The 24174-nt window shown below is 39.1% G+C and overlaps 1 protein-coding gene and 2 non-coding genes across 3 annotated transcripts in view; 1 reads left to right on the forward strand and 2 right to left on the reverse strand.

The window, feature by feature from the left end:
* The window catches only part of LOC102978232 (ATP-binding cassette sub-family C member 4-like), a 128083-nt gene extending 114331 nt beyond the window's left edge, over positions 1–13752 (forward strand). Inside the window, 1 exon segment of the mRNA XM_055089379.1 lies at positions 12239–13752. Coding sequence (XP_054945354.1) covers positions 12239–12259 — 21 coding nt within the window. The 3' untranslated portion in view covers positions 12260–13752.
* Positions 4823–4948, reverse strand: LOC112064797 (U6atac minor spliceosomal RNA). Its single transcript, XR_002891667.1, has one exon. It is a non-coding gene; the product is annotated as a U6atac minor spliceosomal RNA (small nuclear RNA).
* On the reverse strand, positions 6795–6920 carry LOC112064798 (U6atac minor spliceosomal RNA). Its single transcript, XR_002891668.1, has one exon. It is a non-coding gene; the product is annotated as a U6atac minor spliceosomal RNA (small nuclear RNA).
* Positions 13753–24174: the final 10422 nt, after the last annotated feature.

Below are 24174 nucleotides of genomic sequence, written 5' to 3' on the forward strand. Positions count from 1 at the left end.
TACTCAAAATATCCAAATCAAGCACTGAAAATCATTTGCACCAGCTTGGTTATATTAATCGCTTTGATGTTTGGTTTCCACATAAGTTAAGCACAAAAAACTTTCTTGACCATATTTCCACATGCGATTCTCTACTGAAACTAATGAAAACGGTCTGTTTTTAAAACAAATTGTGATGGGCGATAAAAAGTGGATACTTTACAGTAACATGGAACAGAAGAGATTGTGGAGCAGGTGAAATGAACCACCAACCACACCAAAGGCACCCACCGGTGGTCTTCATCCAAAGAAGGTGATGTTGTGTATATGGTGGGATTGGAAGGGAGCCCTCTATTATGAGCTCCTTCCAGAAATCCAACGATTAATTCCAACAAGTTCGGCGGATGCCAAAATCTTGGCTCTCTGTTCACCAATGCCAAAAAGAAATACAAAGAGTTTTAGCAGAATGAGAAAAAGTAGCTTTTATTCTTTACCAGGCAAAGAGAGGACACAGCAGCCTACCACCTCAAGAACTGTGCCCCCCCCCATCCCTGGGGAACAGGGAAAGGTTTTATAGGCTAAGACTCCATGGTCTGGGGTAGGTGATAAGGCTCAAACTAATGAAGGTCTTGCATTTCCTTCTTCTGCAAATTTATGGCCAAAAGCTGGCATCAGGTGGCTCAGCAACCAGGTCCAGTGTCCCTGAAGTTATCAGCCATGACCTTGTTTTTGAAATGCAGAATGCTACAGAGGAGTGTAGGGGGAGAAGAATGCTAGGTGCAGAGTATAATTCATATGGAGTCAGAGAGTTATTGGCTTTGTTTAGCTTTGTGAAGGACAAGTCTAGTAGCTACAAGTGTGTGTTAGTAGTAACAGCTAAAGAATAACCAAGACTGCTTAACTCTTGCAGGCCTGTTTGGCTGGTATGTGCCTAAGGCCATTTACTCATTTCTGGTTTTGCTGCAACACTGCTCTCAGTGAGACCAACTGAAAGCAGCACTCGACGAAAAGCATCTGGAATTACTCAACAGAAAATGCATAATCTTCCATCAGGATAATGCAAGACTGCATGTTTTTTTGATGACCAGGCAAAAACCATTACAGCTTGGCTGGGAAGTTCTGATTCATCTGCTATATTCACCAGACATTGCACCCTTCGGATTTCTATTTATTTTGGTCTTTACAAAATTCTCGTAATGGAAAAAGTTTCAGTTCCCTGGAAGGCTATAAAAGGTACTTGGAACAACAGTTCTTTCCTCAGACAAAAAGTTTTGGGAAGACAGAATTATGAAGTTGCCTGAAAAAAGGCAGAAAGTAGTGGAACAAAATGGTGAATACATTGTTCAATAAAGTTCTTGGAGAAAATGAAAAATGTCTTATTCTTACTTAAAAACTGAAGGAATTTTTTTGGCCAGCCCAAAATTTTACATATAGTAGTGAGTGTATGTTAATCCCAAGCTCCTGATTTATCCCTCTTCCCCCCATGTTTCCCCTTTGGTAACCAAGTTTGTTTTCTATGTCTGTGAGTCTATTTATGTATTGTAAATAACTTCATTTGTATCTTTTTTTTTTAAGATTCCACATATAAATGATATCACAGGATATTTGTCTTTCTGTGTCTGACTTCACTTAGTATGATAATCTCTAGGTCCACACATGTTGCTGCAGATGGCATTATTTCATTATTTTTTATGCCTGAGTAATATTCCATTGTATATATATGCCATGTCTTCTTTATCCATTCATCTGTCAGAGGACATTTAGGTTGCTTCCATGTCTTGGCTATTGTAAATAGTGCTCCATTGAACACTGGGGTGTATGTATCCTTTTGAACCATGGTTTTCTCCAAATATATGCCCAGGAATGGGATTCCTGGATAATACGGTAGTTCTATTTTTAGTTTTTTAAGGAACTTCCATACTGTCCCCCATAGTGGTTGTACCAATTTACATTCCCACCGGTAGTGTAGTAGGGTTCCCTTTCCTCCACACCCTTGCCAGCATTTACTGTTTTAGGCCTTCTGATGATGGCCATTCTGACCAGTGTGAGGTGATAACCTCATTGTAATTTTGATTTGCATTTCTCTGATAATTAGTGATGTTGAACATCTTTTCACATGCTTTATGGTCATCTGTATGTCTTCTTTGGAGAAATGTCTACTTAGATCTGCCCACTTTTTGATTGGGTTGCTTGGGTTTTTTTCTTTTTTTGATAGTGAGCTATATGAACTGTTTGTATATTTTGGAAATTAATACCTTGTTGGTCATCACATCATTTGCAAATATCTTCTCCCAGTCTGTAGGTTGTCTTTTCATTTCGTTTATTGTTTCCTTTGCTGTGCAAAGCTTCTAAGTTTAATTAGGTCCCATTTGCATATTTTTGTTTTTATTTTCATTATACTCTAGGGAGTGGATCAAAAAAGACATTTCTGCAATTTATGTGAGAGTTCTGCCTATGTTCTCCTCTAAGAGTTTTATAGCCTTACATATTTTTGTGTGTATGGTGTTTGAGAATGCTCTAATTTCATTCTCTTACATGTAGCTGTCCAGTTTTCCCAGCACCACTTAAAGAGACTGTCTTTTCTCCATTGTACAGTCTTGCCTCCTTTCTCATAGGTTAACTGACAAAACTATAGGTGTGTGGATTTATTTCTAGGCTTTCTATCCTGTTCCACTGATCTATATTTCTGTTTGTGCACCAGTACCATACTGTTTTGATGACTGTAGCTTTGTAGTATAGTCTGAAGTCAGGGAGCGTGATTCCTCCAGCTCCAGTTTTCTTTCTCAGGATTGCTTTGGCTATTCAGGGTCGTCTGGGTTTCCATACAAATTAAAAATTTTTGGGGGGCTTCCCTGGTGGCGCAGTGGTTGGGGGCCCGCCTGTCGATGCAGGGGACATGGGTTCGTGCCCCGGTCCGGGAAGATCCCACATGCCGTGGAGCCTGCGCGTCCTGAGCCTGTGCTCCGCAACGGGAGAGGCCACGACAGTGAGAGGCCCGCGTAACGCACAAAAAAAAAAAAAAAAAAAAAAAAAAAAAAATTTGGTTCTAGTTCTGTGAAAAATATCATTGGTGATTTGATAGGGATTGCATTGACTCTTTAGATTGCCTTGGGTATAGTCATGTTGACAATATTGATTCTTCCAATCCAAGAACATGGTATATCTTTATCTGTTTGTGTCAGCTTCGATTTCTTTCACCAGCGTCTTATAGTTTTCAGAGTACAAGTCTTTTGTCTCCTTAGGTAGGTTTATTCCTAGGTATTTTATTCTTTTTGATGCAATGGTAAATGGGGTTGTTTCCTTAATTTCTTTCTGATCTTTTGTTAGTATATAGGAATGCAAGACATTTCTGTGTGTTACTTTAGTATCCCGCGTTAAGGAATTCGTTGATGAGTTCTAGTAGTTTTCTGGTGGCATCTATAGGATTTTCTATGTAGAGTATTATGTCATCTGCAAACAGTGCCAGTTTTACTTCTTTCCAATTTGGATTCCTTTTCTTTCTTTTTCTTCTCTGATTGCCATGGTTAGGACTTCCAAAACTATGTTGAATAAAAGTGGTGAGAGTGGACATCCTTGTCTTGTCCTGATCTTAGAGGAAATGCTGTCAGCTTTTCACCCTTGAGTATGTTGTTAGCTGTGGGTTTGTCATATATGGCCTTTATTATGTTAAGGCAGTTTCCCTCTGTGCCCACTTTCTGGAGTTTTTATCATAAATGGGTGTTGAATTTTGTCAAAAGCTTTTTCTGCATCTCTTAAGATGATCATATGGTTTTTATTCCTCAGTTTGTTAATGTGGTGTATCACACTGATTGATTTGTGAATACTGAAGAATCCTTGCATCCCTGGGATAAATCCCACTTGATCATGGTGTATGATCCTTTTAATGTGTTGTTGGATTTGGTTTGCTAGTATTTTGTTGAGGATTTTTGCAGCAATGTTCATCAGAGATATAGCCTGTAATTTTCTTTTTTTTGTGGTATCCTTTGTCTGGTTTTGGAATCAGGGTGATGGTGGCCTCAGAGAACGAATTTGGGAATGTTCCTCCCTCGGCAATTTTTTGGAAGAGTTTCAGAAAGATAGGCGTTAATTCTCTAAATGTTTGATGTAATTCTCTTGTGAAGCCATCTGGTCCTGGAATTTTTGTTTGAAGTTTTTAAATCACTGCTTCAATTTAGTACTTGTGATTGGTCTGTTCATATTTTCTATTTCTTCCTGGTTCAGTCTTGGAAGGTCATACCTTTCTAAGAATTTGTCCATTTCTTCCAGGTTGTCCATTTTATTGGCATATAGTTGCTTGTAGTAGTCTCTTATGATCCTTTGTATATCTGTGGTGTCAGCTGTAACTTCTTTTTCATTTCTAATTTTATTGATTTGAGCCCTCTCCCGTTTTTTCTTGATGAGTCTGGCTAAAGGTTTTTCAACTTTATCTTTTCAGAGAACCAGCTTTTACTTTCATTGGTCTTTTCTGGTTTTCTTTATCTCTATTTCATTTATTTCTGCTCTGATCTTTAAGCTTTCTTTCTAATAATTTGGGTTTTGTTTGTTCTTCTTTCTCTAGTTGCTTTAGGTGTAAGGTTAGGTTGTTTGAGATTTTTCAAATAAACTTCCCTCTTCAAACTGCATTTGCTGCATCCCATAGGTTTTGGCTTGTTGTGTTTTCATTTTCATTTTTCTCTAGGTATTTTTTTATTTCTTCAGTGATCCATTGGTTGTTTAGTAACATATTGTTTAGCCTCCACGTGTTTGTGTTTTATACATTTTTTTTTCTGTAATTGATTTCTAATCTCATAGTGTTGCAATCAGAAAAGATGCTGGATATGGTTTCAGTTTTCTTAAATTTACCAAAAAATGATGGTTAGATGCCCTGAAGCAGGTGGCAGTGCCTTAACCATTTGCATGTTGTCAGGCCCAAGGACCTCTTCCATCCTTGTCAAGGGGAGTGCTAACCTTCTCTTCTTTCATACAACACTCGTGCCTTACTTTGATTCATTTAATGGTTCTGGCCCTGAATCCAACCTGGTTCAAAACTGAAATTAAGTCCCCAGTTTTCACTTGCCTGATATGTCTTTGATTATCTTTTGATATCAGATTGTAGATGTGTCTCCTAAAATGGCAAGTATTATAGTTAGGTTTAGCTCTGAGATTTACTCTTAGCCCTTAGGGGGTATATTTTATCTTAGTTCTGTTATGCTTTCAGTTTTAGTATCCTTTCTTTTAAAATCTTTTACTTTGTAGTCTGTAATTTTTGTTTTTTTGTTCATTATTTTGTGTGTTGCTTTAATTTCTTCCAGGAATACTTAATTTCCTTATTATTGACTCCACATTACAAACACTGACAACATGTTTCCCTTTTCTCCATTCTACCAACAAATTTTAGTTGTTTAAATGGTTTTTTCTTCTACTGTTTACCTTCAAATCTTTAAAAATACTTAAACCTCTATTATTTTACTTACCTGTGTTAAATGATACTTTTTGCATCTTCTCTGATTGCCATGGTTAGGACTTCCAAAACTATGTTGAATAAAAGTGGTGAGAGTGGACATCCTTGTCTTGTCCTGATCTTAGAGGAAATGCTGTCAGCTTTTCACCCTTGAGTATGTTGTTAGCTGTGGGTTTGTCATATATGGCCTTTATTATGTTAAGGCAGTTTCCCTCTGTGCCCACTTTCTGGAGTTTTTATCATAAATGGGTGTTGAATTTTGTCAAAAGCTTTTTCTGCATCTCTTAAGATGATCATATGGTTTTTATTCCTCAGTTTGTTAATGTGGTGTATCACACTGATTGATTTGTGAATACTGAAGAATCCTTGCATCCCTGGGATAAATCCCACTTGATCATGGTGTATGATCCTTTTAATGTGTTGTTGGATTTGGTTTGCTAGTATTTTGTTGAGGATTTTTGCAGCAATGTTCATCAGAGATATAGCCTGTAATTTTCTTTTTTTTGTGGTATCCTTTGTCTGGTTTTGGAATCAGGGTGATGGTGGCCTCAGAGAACGAATTTGGGAATGTTCCTCCCTCGGCAATTTTTTGGAAGAGTTTCAGAAAGATAGGCGTTAATTCTCTAAATGTTTGATGTAATTCTCTTGTGAAGCCATCTGGTCCTGGAATTTTTGTTTGAAGTTTTTAAATCACTGCTTCAATTTAGTACTTGTGATTGGTCTGTTCATATTTTCTATTTCTTCCTGGTTCAGTCTTGGAAGGTCATACCTTTCTAAGAATTTGTCCATTTCTTCCAGGTTGTCCATTTTATTGGCATATAGTTGCTTGTAGTAGTCTCTTATGATCCTTTGTATATCTGTGGTGTCAGCTGTAACTTCTTTTTCATTTCTAATTTTATTGATTTGAGCCCTCTCCCGTTTTTTCTTGATGAGTCTGGCTAAAGGTTTTTCAACTTTATCTTTTCAGAGAACCAGCTTTTACTTTCATTGGTCTTTTCTGGTTTTCTTTATCTCTATTTCATTTATTTCTGCTCTGATCTTTAAGCTTTCTTTCTAATAATTTGGGTTTTGTTTGTTCTTCTTTCTCTAGTTGCTTTAGGTGTAAGGTTAGGTTGTTTGAGATTTTTCAAATAAACTTCCCTCTTCAAACTGCATTTGCTGCATCCCATAGGTTTTGGCTTGTTGTGTTTTCATTTTCATTTTTCTCTAGGTATTTTTTTATTTCTTCAGTGATCCATTGGTTGTTTAGTAACATATTGTTTAGCCTCCACGTGTTTGTGTTTTATACATTTTTTTTTCTGTAATTGATTTCTAATCTCATAGTGTTGCAATCAGAAAAGATGCTGGATATGGTTTCAGTTTTCTTAAATTTACCAAAAAATGATGGTTAGATGCCCTGAAGCAGGTGGCAGTGCCTTAACCATTTGCATGTTGTCAGGCCCAAGGACCTCTTCCATCCTTGTCAAGGGGAGTGCTAACCTTCTCTTCTTTCATACAACACTCGTGCCTTACTTTGATTCATTTAATGGTTCTGGCCCTGAATCCAACCTGGTTCAAAACTGAAATTAAGTCCCCAGTTTTCACTTGCCTGATATGTCTTTGATTATCTTTTGATATCAGATTGTAGATGTGTCTCCTAAAATGGCAAGTATTATAGTTAGGTTTAGCTCTGAGATTTACTCTTAGCCCTTAGGGGGTATATTTTATCTTAGTTCTGTTATGCTTTCAGTTTTAGTATCCTTTCTTTTAAAATCTTTTACTTTGTAGTCTGTAATTTTTGTTTTTTTTGTTCATTATTTTGTGTGTTGCTTTAATTTCTTCCAGGAATACTTTATTTCCTTATTATTGACTCCACATTACAAACACTGACAACATGTTTCCCTTTTCTCCATTCTACCAACAAATTTTAGTTGTTTAAATGGTTTTTTCTTCTACTGTTTACCTTCAAATCTTTAAAAATACTTAAACCTCTATTATTTTACTTACCTGTGTTAAATGATACTTTTTGCATCTGTAGTTGACTAAAGTTTGTTCTTTGTATACTGTTTTTAAAAGTTTGGGTTTTGAGTCCTTAGTGGGCCTATGAAATCCATTTAGTCAGTCATGACCAGCATGTTTTAAGAAATGAAATAGAAAAGAACGGAATGGGCGAAGAATAGCAATGTATCTTTCCTAGTAATAGTAAATATTTCATTAAATTCCTTTCAGGATAGATGAATATAAATGTAGACAGTGAATCTGTACTGGTACTCAATGTAAATTTAAATGTATTTACTACTGTGGGTGACAGTACAAATAAAAGTTTGAAAACAAGGCTCTATATCATCTTGTGCATTGGAGTTAGAATCCCAGACTTATTGTAAATATAGTTAACCCTTGAACAGTACAGGTTTGAACTGCACAGGTTAACTTGTATTCACTTTCTTAAAAATTTGTACTGCAGTACTACATGATCCACAGTTGGTTTGATCTGTAGATATGGAGGGTGACTGCAATGTTATATACAGACTGTCCAGAGGATCAGCGCCCCAACCTCTACATTGCTCAAGGGTTAACTGTATGAAATATTTTCCTGCTGTATCTCTAATTTGATAAAACTTGATCTTCTTTCCTGGATTCTTAAAGGATTCTTTCTGTATTTTGAAGCTCATTAGTTTTTCCTAGGACATCATGCACTCTTGATCTCTAGATTCAAGTCTTTTATTTCTGAGCATTTGCTTGAATTACATCTTTGAATTTATTTGATTAGACTCTCCTCTTTACAGCTATCTGTAATGTATATGTTGCTGTCCTTTGTCTATTTTATAAAGCTATTATCTCCTTAATCCTTTTAAATTTTTCATTAATACAGTTATTTGCCTTGCTTTCTCAATCCTATCCTCCATGTCTCATAGTGTTTTTTCAGCAGTGACTGATCTTCATGCTGCCTTTTAGAATGATCATTTCTTTGATGTTTTCATTTTTCTCTTCCATTTCACTTTCGGCCTCTGTCAACTCATGTTTCATCATCGTTGCTGTGCCACGTTTTCCTATACTCTTGGATGTCCACAGGTTGACTGTTCTACTACATTTTCTTTGAATGTATTGTTATATTTTAAATAATTTTCATCTTTTCAGTGAGTATTTTATCATCCATCATATGCTCATCTTATTCCTTGTCTTCATTTTTGTGTATTTTACAGGTCCTATACTACTTTTTTATTACTGTTATTCCTACTACTCACCTTTGATTTGAGTTTTTTTTAGACCATATATCTGTGGGATAGTTGTGGCTAGGGCATCATTTGAGGCTAAAGGGAATTCTCTGTGCTTAACACAGAAGTTCCACATGGCCTAGAGAGAAAAAATAAGCAAGTGAGAGAGAAATCGAGAACACATGTTCATTTAGCCTGTATTCCTCCCTAGCCTGCAGAGATGGGCAGTCAATGGTGCTTGCATTTCAAAATCTCTCTTGTCCTAGGACCTCACCAATCTACATGCTTCAGGCAAAGATATTGATTCTATGATTCCTTACTGGCATTTGCCCCTTAGTTGGAGAGCTATGTTCTCCCATGATGCTGAGATCTGCTCCCCTTACGTACCATCTCTGTCATGCCACAGCCCACTGGATCCAGTTGCTTAATGTAGCCTGTCCAGATATTTTGTCACTTGGAATTTCAAATGACTCCTGATTTCATCAAAGATTGGGCTTATTATTTCCCGATATCCTTGCTGTTTAGGGTGATTTCTGAAAGGATAAGGGGAAAGAATATTCATTATTCCGTTAAGTTAAAAGCAAAAATCCTTTCTAACTCTCCAGCACTCTTTAACTTTGGTAGTATACCTGCCAGTATGTACACAAAGTTAGACCTGCTTTCAAGACGAGGAGTTTGAGGGTTACTGGGATTGAACTAGGACCATGCACTTCAGGGAGAATGAACGTACAGTCTTGAGCCAGAATTCTACATATATTGAAGCACTGATTGCTGGCTTTTATCCATGCAGGTGAGCTTTTATTGCTCTGTTGCTCTTAGTAAGATCTAATTCCATGATGGTGGTTTTATTTACAAGCTGGAGTTTAAGTACTAGACTGTTTTAACCTACATTGGAGGAACTATAATGAACCATGCCCGAGAGAAGAGGGGGAAGAGGGCCAAGAAACCTACCACTCACTGGTCTTATGTTCTGCTTACCATGAATTAAATATTTTTGGTGTTATCTCTTAATCTTCACAACCATTCTGAGCTGGATTATCCCTCAGATGGAGAAACTGAGGCAGAAGAACCTAGGTAACTTCTCAAAGTCACAGATTAGAAAGAGTAATTTTTTAACCACCTTTCTGCCACCCAGGTTACCATGTTCACTGAGCTAAATGTGTCTCAACTGGGCTTCTTTTAAGATAAAACTACAAGATTCACAAAAGGGCCTCTGAGATGTTCTGTTTTCATCATTCAATCTGACTGATGCTGCTACTTTCCATGGACTAAGAGGCCACATCTCTGAGCAGCATCATAATCACACCCAACACTTAGCTCAGCATGTTTTAAACCTGCAGCCTGTGGCCATCACTTAGTTCCTATGAGGTAGGTCATTGTCTCATTTCACAAATGCGGTAGCCAGTGCGGAGAAAGCTTAAGTGATTTTTCCAGGTCAGCAGTGGTTCCAGGAGAGAGAGAGGTGAGATTGGGCCTCTCGATTCAGGCTCAGCCCATCCACAAGGACTCTGCTAACAAGCGTTCAGTCATCTCGACTCTCTTCATAACCCACCCTATGAAAAAGATGCCTTCTTTCACTTCTGCTGTCAGCCAGAGTATAGTCTACACCATGAGAAAGAGAAGGGTCAAATCAAGGCTTTTATACACAGAAAGCTTGTTTTCAGTATTCGGTTTCAATTATTGCAGACCATGAAGCAAAGGCCATTTTGGTTAAAAGGTGCTAGTAATAACATTTTCTGGGCTCCCCTGGTGGCACGGTGGTTACGAGTCCACCTGCCAATGCAGGGGACACGGGTTCGAGCACTGGTCTGGGAAGATCCCACATGCCACAGAGCAACTAAGCCCATGTGCCACAATTACTGAGCCTGTGCTCTAGAGCCCGTGAGCTACAACTACTGAGCCTATGTGCCACAACTACTGAAGCCTGTGCACCTAGAGCCCGTGCTCCACAACAAGAGAAGCCACTGCAATAAGAAGCCCACGCACTGCAACAAAGAGTAGCCCCCGCTCGCTGCAACTAGAGAAAGCCTGCGCACAGCAACGAAGACCCAACACAGCCAAAAATAAATTAATTTAAAAAATTTTTTTCTTTTAAAAAATTACATTGAGAAGAGTTATGGGGAAAGGAACCAGGTGATTTTGAGAGGACCGTCAAGCAGTAGAAAGTTAAAAGTATTTCCATTTGTTTTTTGGCTGTTTTTAGTTTCACCAAGGGAGTACATAATAGATAACCACACAAAATATGGCTAGTTTTAAAAAATGGAGGAGAGAGATCATATGCAATTAGCCTCCCCCCTAAAGGCCTTATTTTTTAAAAATTCTTGCATTATAATGGAAATAGCCTCAGATTTCACCCAGTGGGGGTCCACGCATTCTTGGAGAATTTCTTATTTTTCTCCTTAAGGGACATTTTAATATATAGCATTTCATATTCAGTGCTGTTTGGAGGTGGGTAGCAAGTAAGCAAGCAACAAGAGAAAATGAAAGTACACTTGACATGAAGGTAGGTATCTCAGTGCTTTTCTATTTCATGTGTGATGTCCATTATCTCTCGTGATAACTTTGTTGACAGCACCCACAAATGTATTTGGTCCCAGGTTTTATAAAATAGACCCGTAATCCTATGTTTAGGTGACCCAGGTCCTGACACAAGTCAGCCTCAGATAGATGGTACATTTTTTGTTATAAAGACTCAAACAAAACATTTCACAGTCTTCTTTGGGGGGAAAAAATGACATTTGAAGTCCTTTTTCAAAGAAATACATTTTGAGGTAACAGCTCACAAACCTTGACATTTCATTTTGTTCTGCACATCTGTCAAGGAACTGAGATACAATACAGCTACTAAAAACTGATGATTGTGGAACAGAGAAACTTGACAGCATTTCATTTCCTTTATGTTCTGATTATACATTTATCAGAAAACCTTTATTTCTTCCAGTTCAGCTAGAAATTTGTAGAATTCAAGAACTCAAAGGCCTGGCAAAGACCTGTCCTATTATTTGGTATCATCTTTCTTTTTCGAAGTTGCTTAGTTGAGTCTTTGTTAAAGCTTTTGATTCTCTTTTCATTCCTGTGACCCACCATCCACAGATCACATTTCTATAGGCCCTATAACTGCTTTGCTGCACAAATTAAATGCCAGCATATTTCATACCCATATGCCAGTGTTTCAATGCTTGTCAGTCCGAGTTTATAAAATATAGGGATGACAACCTGATATTACCATCCAAATCTGGTGTGCTCATTTTATGTGTGAAAATGAGAAACCCTTTTCAGACACTAGACTTCCCAGCCTCTCTGTCACCCTGTTTTTAATATATCTCCAGGTTTTGAGTCAGTAAAATGATTCTGCTTATCAATTTAATATAGTGTTAAAACATATCTGTGAATCAGAATGATCAGAACTCAAGTGGATCTACAGGTTGTTTGGTATTAAGCTCAGCCGCACTGAGGGTTTTAATGGGGCTACTTCCTCCATAGAATAAATACATCCCTGGTTTTTAAATTGTGGCTCCAGTAGTGATATGATTTGCTTCACATAAAGAAGTGGATCTAGAAATGCATTGCCTTAGGGAGGAGGACTTTAAAACTTTTAAACATGTTGTTTCTTTTTTCCCCTCAGGTGCACTTCAAAATGACATAGCCAGATATTACTCACAGTGACCATGTGGTTATGAACGCTTCCAATGGACAGCCCTCAGCCTCAACAATTTTTGAGTAAGCACCGTGATTCTACCATGAGGTCAAGTCTATTCTGAAGGCATTTCTCCAATAGTCTTTGCACTGCATAAGCTATATTGTATTTTCTTTACACCAGCAACAAATATTTACACATACAAGATGTTTATTTGGATTATTTTCTCCAACTTCTCCCAACGAGTCTAAGCTCTTACAAAAGGATGATTTTTATTATATTATTTTTTTTTCTTACCTAATCAGAGGTACAGGCCACCAATAAAAGCTGTCTCCCAGTTTTTGTGCCTTGAGAGACTCCAGAGACAAAGCACATTTTCTAAGGTGCAAGACAAAGTTGTCACAGATGTTTCTTACTATTCCCCAAATTATATACCCCTGTCCAATTATATCAGGGATTCTATTTAGTTGAAGTGTGTGAAGTTGCCATTTTGTCTCACCACTTCCTTTAACAGAACTGGGTTCCATACCCAAAGACCTCTGGTTAAAATAGTAAATAGTAAGAGAAAACTAATAGGAAAAACAAAAAATATACCTTAGTGTAAATGACATTATATGAGAGAGAGGCAGCCCCTCTCCAGAAAAAAAAAATAGATATATGGTTAAAATACAGAAGGACAATATTATATGTTCTAAAAGAGAAAGGAGAGAAAATATACTTTTTCAAAATAGGAGCCCTTCTAGGGAATTTCATAATGAAGGACAGATGTGTGATCAATTGTCTTTTAGACTGAAGATCTTATTTTTTAATTTTTTTTATTGTGGTAAAATATATATAACATAAAATTTGCCATATAACCATTTTTAAACATACAATTAGTGTCATTAATCACATTTACAGTGTTGTACAACCATCAATGTCTGGTTAATTTTTGGTAATTATTTTAGGACTATTCAATTTGTTATTTCTATAGAGTCATTTTTGGTATGTTTTATTTCTCTAGGAGTGGATCTCCTGTAAGTTTTGAACTTGATTGATGTAAAGTTATTCACAATATCTTATATGTTTAAACTCTGCAGCACCTGTAATTGTGTTTTTTTGCTTTTTATGGCTTGACTGATCCTTTCTGGTTTTTTAAACATTTTCTAGTTCATTATATTATTCTTTCTTTCCTTCAACTTTTCATTTATTTTGAGATTTTTTTTCTCAATTCTTAAGCTGGAAACTTAGATTAATTTTTAACTTAATTCTTTTTCTAATATAAGTACATAAAGCATACTTTTGTTTCTTAAGACCCACCTTAGCTGCAACCTACAAGTTTTGGTGCTTAGCACTGATCAATAACCACAGTATTAGGTATTTTCTAATTTCTAATTTAACTCAGTCATATCACCAAAGGTAACCACATTCACCCACAAAGTCCTTGTTTCCACCATTTTGTATTTTATTTGGTGATTCTAAAATGTTATATGTGTAACCAGTAATTTTCAAATAAAAATCCTCCCCAAGTACTGGAATGTTTTCTGATACATGCTGCAAGTTGGTTCTCTGGGATACAGACCCAGATGGAGTTTAGTGTTGGGATGTTTATTAGGGGTACCGTTGGGATCAGTACTTGCAGAAGCGAGAGGGAAGAAACAAGATAGGACAGAGGGAGAAATCAAGCTGGAACACTGGCCAGATGACCTTAGCTGACCCTACGGGGGGCTCTGGAATGAAGACGGCCCTTCAGGGTTTCCTGACATGTCCAATGGCCAGGCCTTTATACCTCCACCTTGATGGGTCACTGCATACAGGCTGCTCCCAGAGGAGCTGATGGCTAAAGACTGCCCACCAGCAGTACTTCCAGCAGCTGGGGCAACAAGTCCTTGAAGGGAGGTCTGGACAGTACCTCTCCATGCCCCCCATGGCATGTGTCACAATTCCAGAGGTAGATGATTAGAATGTACTGTGGCAGAAAACTCTTGGTGACTGACATTTAAGTCAGAATGACTAAGTGATCCTCCTCAATACCCTGTGGTCTAAAAAAAGAGGAGAAGGACCATGTAGGGGAGATAGCCTCATTCTCTAGGGTCAGCCCAGTTTTCACCTCTTCTAGGAAGCCACCTGAAGATCAATCCTCATCCTAGGTAACTCATATTTCTGTAATACCCTGACCGCCTCTCATTTGTTAAACTGAACCATACTTGGTTAGTGTCCTGTTGTTGCTATCTTGAACTAATTTCTAAACAATGGACCCTGCTTTTTCCATTTTGCACTGGGCCCTTTAAAATATGTAGCTTGCCCTGACTATGAGTATTTGTAGGTGGTCTGTTTTCTCACTTTTAGTTCCCTGGTCACAAGAAAAGAAAGAATGGAGTGCTCATGGAATAGGCAAGGCCAGCCTTTATATAGTTTAAAGGGGAGATCAGGTCTTGAAATAAACCCACACATTACTCATGGTCAATTAATCTAGGACACAGAATATAGGCAAAAATATACAATGGGGAAAAGACATTCTCTTCAATAAGTGGTGCTGGGAAATCTGGACAGCTACGTGTAAAAGAATGAAATTAGAACATTCTCTAACACCACGTACAAAAATAAACTCAAAATGGATTAAAGACCTAAACATAAGGCCAGACACTATAAAACTCTTAGAGGAAAACATAGGCAGCACTCTGACATAAATTGCAGCAATGTCTTTTTTGATCTACCTCCTAGAGTAATGAAAATAAAACCAAAAATATGCAAATGGGACCTAATTAAACTTAAAAGCTTTTGCACAGCAAAGGAAACTAAACAAAATGAAAGAAAACCTATGGACTGGGAAAACATATTTGCAAATGATGTTTTGACCAACAAAGTATTAATTTCCAAAACATACAAACAGCTCACATAGCTCAGTATCAAAAAAAAACAACCCAATCAAAAAATGGGCAGAAGACCTAAATAGACATTTCTCCAAAAAAGACATACATTGGCCAACAGGCACACCAAAAGAAGCTCAATATCACTATTAGAGAAATGTAAATCAAAACTACAGTGAGGTATCACCTCACACCGGTCAGAAAGGCCATGATCAAAAAGTCTACAAATAATAAATGCTGGAGACATACATTGGCCAACAGGCACATCAAAAGAAGCTCAATATCACTATTAGAGAAATGTAAATAACTACAGTGAGGTATCACCTCACACCGGTCAGAAAGGCCATGATCAAAAAGTCTACAAATAATAAATGCTGGAGAGGGTGTGGAAAAAAGAGAGCCCTCCTATACTGTTGGTGGGAATGTAAATTGGTACAGCCAGTATGGAAAACAGTATGGAGGTTCCTTAATAAACTAAAAATAGAGTTACCATATGATCCAGCAATACCACTCCTGGGCATATATCCAGAAAAGACAGAAACTCTAATTCAAAAAGATACATGCACCCCAATGCTCATAGCAACACTATTTACAATAGCCAAGACATGGAAACAACCTAAATGTCCATCAATAGATGAATGGATAAAGAAGATGTGGTATATATATACAATGGATTACTCAGCCATAAAAAAGAATGAAATAATGCCATTTGCAGCAACATGGATGGAGCTAGAGATCATACTAAGTGAAGTAAGTCAGGCAGGGAAAGACAAATACCATGATATCACTTATATGTGTAATCTAAACTATGATGCAAGTGACCTTATTTACAAAACAAGCAGACTCACAGATACAGAAAAGAAACTTATGGTTACCTAAGGGGAAACTGGGGGAGAGATAAATTAGGAGTTTGGGATTAACAGATACACACTACTATATATAAAATAGATAAACAGCAAGGACCTACTGTATAGCACAGGGAACTGTACTCAATAGTGGTGTGCATTTCACCACTATTTTTTTTAATTAAATGAGAAAAAAAAATCCACTCGATGTGCCTCAGGTGGAAATCTTCCTGTGTTAAGAGTCTAGACTTTGCCACTTTCTGGTTGTTATGACCTTGGACTAGCCACATAACATCTCAGTATTGGCCTCTGGCAAATGGGGAGAACACATGGAGATAACACCTCCCAAGGCTGCTGAGGGATCAACTGAGAGGATCAGTGATGCTCTAAACAGGACAAAGTTCCACCAAACAAAGAGCAGCCTTCGCCACGACAGCGCTCTTGAGTAACCCCATGTGGGCCCAGCAGAAAGCCTCTGACAATTTTGAAAGATGAAGTCACAACAATAGTAGAGCCTGTTGGGAAGAAGAGAGACTCCTCTTCTTTCCCGGCAAAGACTCAGCCAGTGAAAAACTCTGTTTTCTACAGCCCTCCCAACTTCCTTTTGCTATGTATAAGAGTTCTTCTTCCCTTGCCCTTTGGGGACTTGCACGTGGCTCCATGGTGGCAGACCTTGAATTGCAATTCTCTGCTGATCCCGAATAAACCCATTTTCCTGGAGAAGTATCTGACAGTCTATTTGTTTCAGGTCAACCAAAGGAAGGGAGTTAACAAGATCTGGGGACCCCGGAAGACTCAGAAAGGCAAATTATCCACTTGACACATCTGAGTGGACACTAGTTGACACCTCTCAGGCTGACCAGATGCAGGACTGTAAAGACCCAAAAAACCAAGAATAAACTACCGGAGATAAACTTAAATTTGTTACACTGTTTATTTTGTCATAAAGACACAGTAGTAAATTATAATACACCTTCAGGCTGTTCTACATTTGCTTGGGGCTGTAGTTATTGTATAACATTACCAAAACTCATCAAACTAAATGGTTAGGAAAGGGGAACAGGTCAAGGCCAGAGAAATTGCCCTTGAAAGCTCACCCAGTCTCCATCTACATTTGGATTTCTGACTTAACAAAGAACAAGATTAATACAAGTGGTATTCTGAAAATAGTGCAAAGAATCCTAGTTTGAAATTAAACATTTCTATGCACTCATGATCACTAGTTACAGAGGGCCTAACAGGACCAACCTCTCTAAACCATCACAGCACTCAGCCAGTTTGCATTCCCCCTTATGTCATCATCTTTCTGAGACAAGAGTCTCCAGAGAGTCTGTCTGGACACCAGTGGCAGTTTCCACAACTGCACTCCCTTTGCAAGGTGACAGTTCACTGACTGAGGTGTGGCCAGTATCGGGAGACCCAGGATTTAACCACTCCCTGATGGGCCAAGTGCATCTGGCCCAAGACACTGTTCAACCCTCATCTCTTGGGACAGGTCCTACACTAACCCCCAACCTGCTGGCCTCCGAGATGAGGGTGGGAGAGAAGTGCAGAGCACACCCCAGAGGCCTGCAGTGCAGGACAGTGGGGATATAACCAAGGAGAGTCTCAGCAGACTGGACAATCTAGTACCCAGCTGGACACAGTTATAAACTGTGCCCCTTACTTTCAATGACGGGGGAAAGGAAGAATTAGTCAATAATCCATGATGGGGAAATGGGATGTTTTGGAAAAAAAGGGGCCTAGCTTATATCAAATACTATAAGAAATTCTAGCTGCCTTTATTGTTAGATAAGGAATGATAAAAGAGCTACAATAAAATGCTTATGGAGATTTAGATGATGCTGGGATCTTAAAAAAGACATAGTACAAAAGCAACAGGAGAAAAAAACTCAATATAATTAATGATATATAATTTAAAACCTCTAAATTACAATACAAATGAAAATCTGGCAAAATATTATAAGCACTACTGCAAGTTATTTCAAAAATATAAATGCCTCATAGGAAAAAACCCATTAAGAGACGATTCAAAAATGACGAATAGATGGTCAATATACACAAAAACTTCCATCTCTATAAATCAAATAAATTAAAACTGTCTGATATTTTTTTAGACTTTAGACTGAGAAAAAATGTAATTCAGGTACTCAAAAGTTGACAATGAAATAAGCACACACAACAGCTATTAAGAGGGCAAATCTGTCCAAACCTGATGGAAAACAATTTGGCCTTTCACCAGTTAGTCTACTTCTAGGAATATAGAAAAAGGAAAAATGCACCAAAGTACATGGTCATGGATATGCATCACATCATAATTAGAAATAAACTGTGTTAAACAAAAATGAAAGACTGCATAAATTGCAATACCATGTTTCAAAGATTATGTAATGCCCATAAATAAATGTAAACCACAGAAAATTAAGAAGGATTCAGGATTCAAAATTGTTTAGTTTTATAGAAAAGATGTGGCTGTGTGCAGATGTGCATAAAGATTTCTAGGGGAAAGACTAAGAAACAACCAAAATATCAGCAAGTGTACTTGGCTAATAGAAAGAAATCCTTATTCCTTTCTTCTTCTATAGTTTTAAATTTCTTACAGAAATAGAAAAATATATATTCTTTTCTAAAGTTCACAATTACCACTAGCCTTAATGTATGACTCCTCTTAGACCTTAAGTCCAAACTGAGCTGTGAAAACACTAAAACCCCAGTGAAGGTGAAATGGAGCAGGACCCTATGGTCCTTCCCCCGATGTCCTCTGCCTGCCTTTTGTCTGTGGAAAAACTTTAGCCAAAGAATAAGTTTAATCAGAGAAGTGAGAAAATACAGAAGCAAAGGAAAACAGTCAACCAGGACAAAACAACAGTAGTTTAGTCAGTAAGCAAATTCAAGGACCTTTAGTGCCTCCTCAAGGGCTATAGATCATATTCTGAGCCATAACCTGCAAGCTGTCTTACAGATACTGAAACCCTCACCTGGTAGAAGAGGTTAACTACATGATGACCAGGCTGTAGCCATGACATTAAGCTGCCACAATTCCGAGAACTGGCCTCGAGGAAATGGGAACAAACGGACCCTGGGACTGAAGATTAACTGTACTTAAAACAATCTCAAGATGACGCTGGTCAGACCACCAGTGACCAATTTCAAGATGACGGTCAGAGCTGACTGTGCTGTTTCTGCATGCAGCCCTCTCCGTCTGTCTATGAAAGCTCTTGCCCACTGAATGTCGGGGTGGGGAGGGGGGAGTCGGCCTTTGGACAGGCATCTTCCCTCCCCCCCCAACCCCCATGACAGCATCCAAAATAAAGCAAACTTTCCTTTCCACCAACCTTGCCTCTTTATTGGTTTTTGAGCGGCGAGCAGTCCAACCCCACTTTCGGTTACAAGGTCATTCGTATAAAAGTCAGTAAGCTAGTTATTGGCATCATTTACAAGCTTAGAAAACAGATGAAATTTGAGAAGAGCAAATACCCAATGAAAAGATGAAAACTCAGTTTTTCTCTACAAAATGGGCCTCATCTCTGGGCAGCACGTGCTGGCTGGGCTCATTTCAGCCTTCCCGGGGCAGTGAGAGGGGGACACAAGGAAATCGCTAAGGTACCTCAGACTTTACAGACAGATGGTAATCATGGTCAACATCTAACCCCTTTTTAAAAGTTAATACTGAAATAACAATGCCAATGGGAGGAGTGGCTTGAAGCAGTGGCCAGCCTCAACCTTCCATCAGAATCACCTGGAGCACTTGTTTAAACACCATCCCCAGAGTTTCTAATTTTACAAAATTAGTTTAGAATGAGTGCGGGGCAATTTGCATTTCTAACAAGCTCCAGGGTGATGAGGACGCTGCAGGTCTGAGCGCCATACTTTGAGAACAGCCACCCTAAAGCTTGGTAACAGAGAGATGTTTCACTTGCATCATCTGCAACAGCAAGAACTTTAAGAACTTCCCTTGAGAAAACTCCTGTCTACAAAAACAAAGGTGTGTTTGGAATCGCCTTTTCCCTGCATTTAAGAATAAGTATCCAAATCGAAGCAGCTCAGTAGAGCAGTTACATACAGGGTGAACAGGGCCTCGGGAGCCAGACCGCCTGGTTTGGGATCCTGCTCCACCACTCACTAGCTGTGTGATGGTAGGCAACTTACTCAACCTCTCTGCTTCAGTGCTTTCAGCTCCTTCCCCTCCAGAGGGAAAACTGGAAATGGGTGCCTACCAAAATCAGTGAGAAGTCTTCACCTTCCCATTTCCATGCATATACACTTTGAAAATCCACAAACAGAAGATGCTTGAAGTGTTCCTTGCCCTGCCTGAAGTTAAGGAGATGTTTGCCCACTTTGCTATTATTTACGTTAACCACCCCCATATTCCTTCTAGGCCCCTCTCTCCTTAAGGGCCACCAAATGACCAAGAGATGTAGCTACACACACTGAATACACCACAGTCAAAACAAGCATAGGAGCTCCCATCCCCTGTGGATCCCATAAGCTGTCCCATAATAAAAGGAAATATCAGAATTTGGGAAAGATGAATGAGTCAGGGTCCAGTAACAAAAAATCTAATAATCACCCAAGTATAATTACAGTCCACCTAGTTAGTAGTTCCAGCTACTAGATGGAAAACTTTAGTTAAAAGCTTCACCTCTCTGAGCCATTTTCCATCTGTACGTTTCCTCCCAGTTTAGGGACCTGTCAATTTCAGGACCCTAGGACTCCTGGGCAGAACCACCTGCATCAAGACCATGCACTGCTTCTCTAAAGGCTAGTGATCTGGATAAGACCCCACAGGCTCCAGAGACCCCATCCCCTGAGTGGTCCTCAAAGGTGGAAGTGAAACATTAACAATAAGGAAAGGGCTGCTCAAATATAATACACACTCCAGTCATGGCTGTGAGTCCCAGGCAAATGCAAAACATGTTCAACAACAGTGTCCCCATTCATTAAATACAAGAGTGTTTTTTACCCACAGGAAATTTGCTACCACTAGGTACCAGGACATACAGTGAGAGACGCACACGGAGAGAGGGAGGCAGAGAGAGACGTGGTCATAGACACAAGGACAGCGGGACCGGGTGGAGGTGGAACGCAGCTGCCACATAAGGAAGATGGGAAAAGGTGGGACATTATTGGAAGATGGCAACGGTCCAGGGCGCTAATTAGATAAAGGAAGCTGTTCATAAGCTGCTTGTTTGGGGGGGAGGCTGGGGGGAAGGGTGCGGTTTTAGTTCAGAACTGCGAATTCCTGATAAGGGTGGAGTGCGCGGGGTCCAGTCCGTTCTCCCACTGGGCGGTGACTCCTGGGCAGCCTCGGTTCTCTACTTCCCCGCCTCCTGCTCGCCCTGCTCCAGGACGCTGCAGGCTGGCGGGGCGGCAAAGCAGGGAGCCCGGTGCCCCAGCCACCAGGTCTCCGGGTCCCCCTCCCCGGCCCTGCTCCCGCCCGCCCAGTGTTCCCGGGCGCAGGCGGAGACCAAGCGGCCGGCGTAGGGAAGCCGTCCTCGGCCTGCCAAAGGCGCCGGCGGCGTCAGGCACTGGCCCCCCAGCGGCGGGATGTTGCAGCTCAGGCGGGGCGCGCACCGTAAGAACACGCGGGAGCAGAGGTTCTGTAATTGTGTTTTTTTGCTTTTTATGGCTTGACTGATCCTTTCTGGTTTTTTAAACATTTTCTAGTTCATTATATTATTCTTTCTTTCCTTCAACTTTTCATTTATTTTGAGATTTTTTTTCTCAATTCTTAAGCTGGAAACTTAGATTAATTTTTAACTTAATTCTTTTTCTAATATAAGTACATAAAGCATACTTTTGTTTCTTAAGACCCACCTTAGCTGCAACCTACAAGTTTTGGTGCTTAGCACTGATCAATAACCACAGTATTAGGTATTTTCTAATTTCTAATTTAACTCAGTCATATCACCAAAGGTAACCACATTCACCCACAAAGTCCTTGTTTCCACCATTTTGTATTTTATTTGGTGATTCTAAAATGTTATATGTGTAACCAGTAATTTTCAAATAAAAATCCTCCCCAAGTACTGGAATGTTTTCTGATACATGCTGCAAGTTGGTTCTCTGGGATACAGACCCAGATGGAGTTTAGTGTTGGGATGTTTATTAGGGGTACCGTTGGGATCAGTACTTGCAGAAGCGAGAGGGAAGAAACAAGATAGGACAGAGGGAGAAATCAAGCTGGAACACTGGCCAGATGACCTTAGCTGACCCTACGGGGGGCTCTGGAATGAAGACGGCCCTTCAGGGTTTCCTGACATGTCCAATGGCCAGGCCTTTATACCTCCACCTTGATGGGTCACTGCATACAGGCTGCTCCCAGAGGAGCTGATGGCTAAAGACTGCCCACCAGCAGTACTTCCAGCAGCTGGGGCAACAAGTCCTTGAAGGGAGGTCTGGACAGTACCTCTCCATGCCCCCCATGGCATGTGTCACAATTCCAGAGGTAGATGATTAGAATGTACTGTGGCAGAAAACTCTTGGTGACTGACATTTAAGTCAGAATGACTAAGTGATCCTCCTCAATACCCTGTGGTCTAAAAAAAGAGGAGAAGGACCATGTAGGGGAGATAGCCTCATTCTCTAGGGTCAGCCCAGTTTTCACCTCTTCTAGGAAGCCACCTGAAGATCAATCCTCATCCTAGGTAACTCATATTTCTGTAATACCCTGACCGCCTCTCATTTGTTAAACTGAACCATACTTGGTTAGTGTCCTGTTGTTGCTATCTTGAACTAATTTCTAAACAATGGACCCTGCTTTTTCCATTTTGCACTGGGCCCTTTAAAATATGTAGCTTGCCCTGACTATGAGTATTTGTAGGTGGTCTGTTTTCTCACTTTTAGTTCCCTGGTCACAAGAAAAGAAAGAATGGAGTGCTCATGGAATAGGCAAGGCCAGCCTTTATATAGTTTAAAGGGGAGATCAGGTCTTGAAATAAACCCACACATTACTCATGGTCAATTAATCTAGGACACAGAATATAGGCAAAAATATACAATGGGGAAAAGACATTCTCTTCAATAAGTGGTGCTGGGAAATCTGGACAGCTACGTGTAAAAGAATGAAATTAGAACATTCTCTAACACCACGTACAAAAATAAACTCAAAATGGATTAAAGACCTAAACATAAGGCCAGACACTATAAAACTCTTAGAGGAAAACATAGGCAGCACTCTGACATAAATTGCAGCAATGTCTTTTTTGATCTACCTCCTAGAGTAATGAAAATAAAACCAAAAATATGCAAATGGGACCTAATTAAACTTAAAAGCTTTTGCACAGCAAAGGAAACTAAACAAAATGAAAGAAAACCTATGGACTGGGAAAACATATTTGCAAATGATGTTTTGACCAACAAAGTATTAATTTCCAAAACATACAAACAGCTCACATAGCTCAGTATCAAAAAAAAACAACCCAATCAAAAAATGGGCAGAAGACCTAAATAGACATTTCTCCAAAAAAGACATACATTGGCCAACAGGCACATCAAAAGAAGCTCAATATCACTATTAGAGAAATGTAAATCAAAACTACAGTGAGGTATCACCTCACACCGGTCAGAAAGGCCATGATCAAAAAGTCTACAAATAATAAATGCTGGAGAGGGTGTGGAAAAAAGAGAGCCCTCCTATACTGTTGGTGGGAATGTAAATTGGTACAGCCAGTATGGAAAACACTATGGAGGTTCCTTAATAAACTAAAAATAGAGTTACCATATGATCCAGCAATACCACTCCTGGGCATATATCCAGAAAAGACAGAAACTCTAATTCAAAAAGATACATGCACCCCAATGCTCATAGCAACACTATTTACAATAGCCAAGACATGGAAACAACCTAAATGTCCATCAATAGATGAATGGATAAAGAAGATGTGGTATATATATACAATGGATTACTCAGCCATAAAAAAGAATGAAATAATGCCATTTGCAGCAACATGGATGGAGCTAGAGATCATACTAAGTGAAGTAAGTCAGGCAGGGAAAGACAAATACCATGATATCACTTATATGTGTAATCTAAACTATGATGCAAGTGACCTTATTTACAAAACAAGCAGACTCACAGATACAGAAAAGAAACTTATGGTTACCTAAGGGGAAACTGGGGGAGAGATAAATTAGGAGTTTGGGATTAACAGATACACACTACTATATATAAAATAGATAAACAGCAAGGACCTACTGTATAGCACAGGGAACTGTACTCAATAGTGGT

Source organism: Physeter macrocephalus, chromosome 13, assembly GCF_002837175.3.
Source record: "Physeter macrocephalus isolate SW-GA chromosome 13, ASM283717v5, whole genome shotgun sequence".
In the NCBI taxonomy this organism is placed as follows: domain Eukaryota; kingdom Metazoa; phylum Chordata; class Mammalia; order Artiodactyla; family Physeteridae; genus Physeter; species Physeter macrocephalus.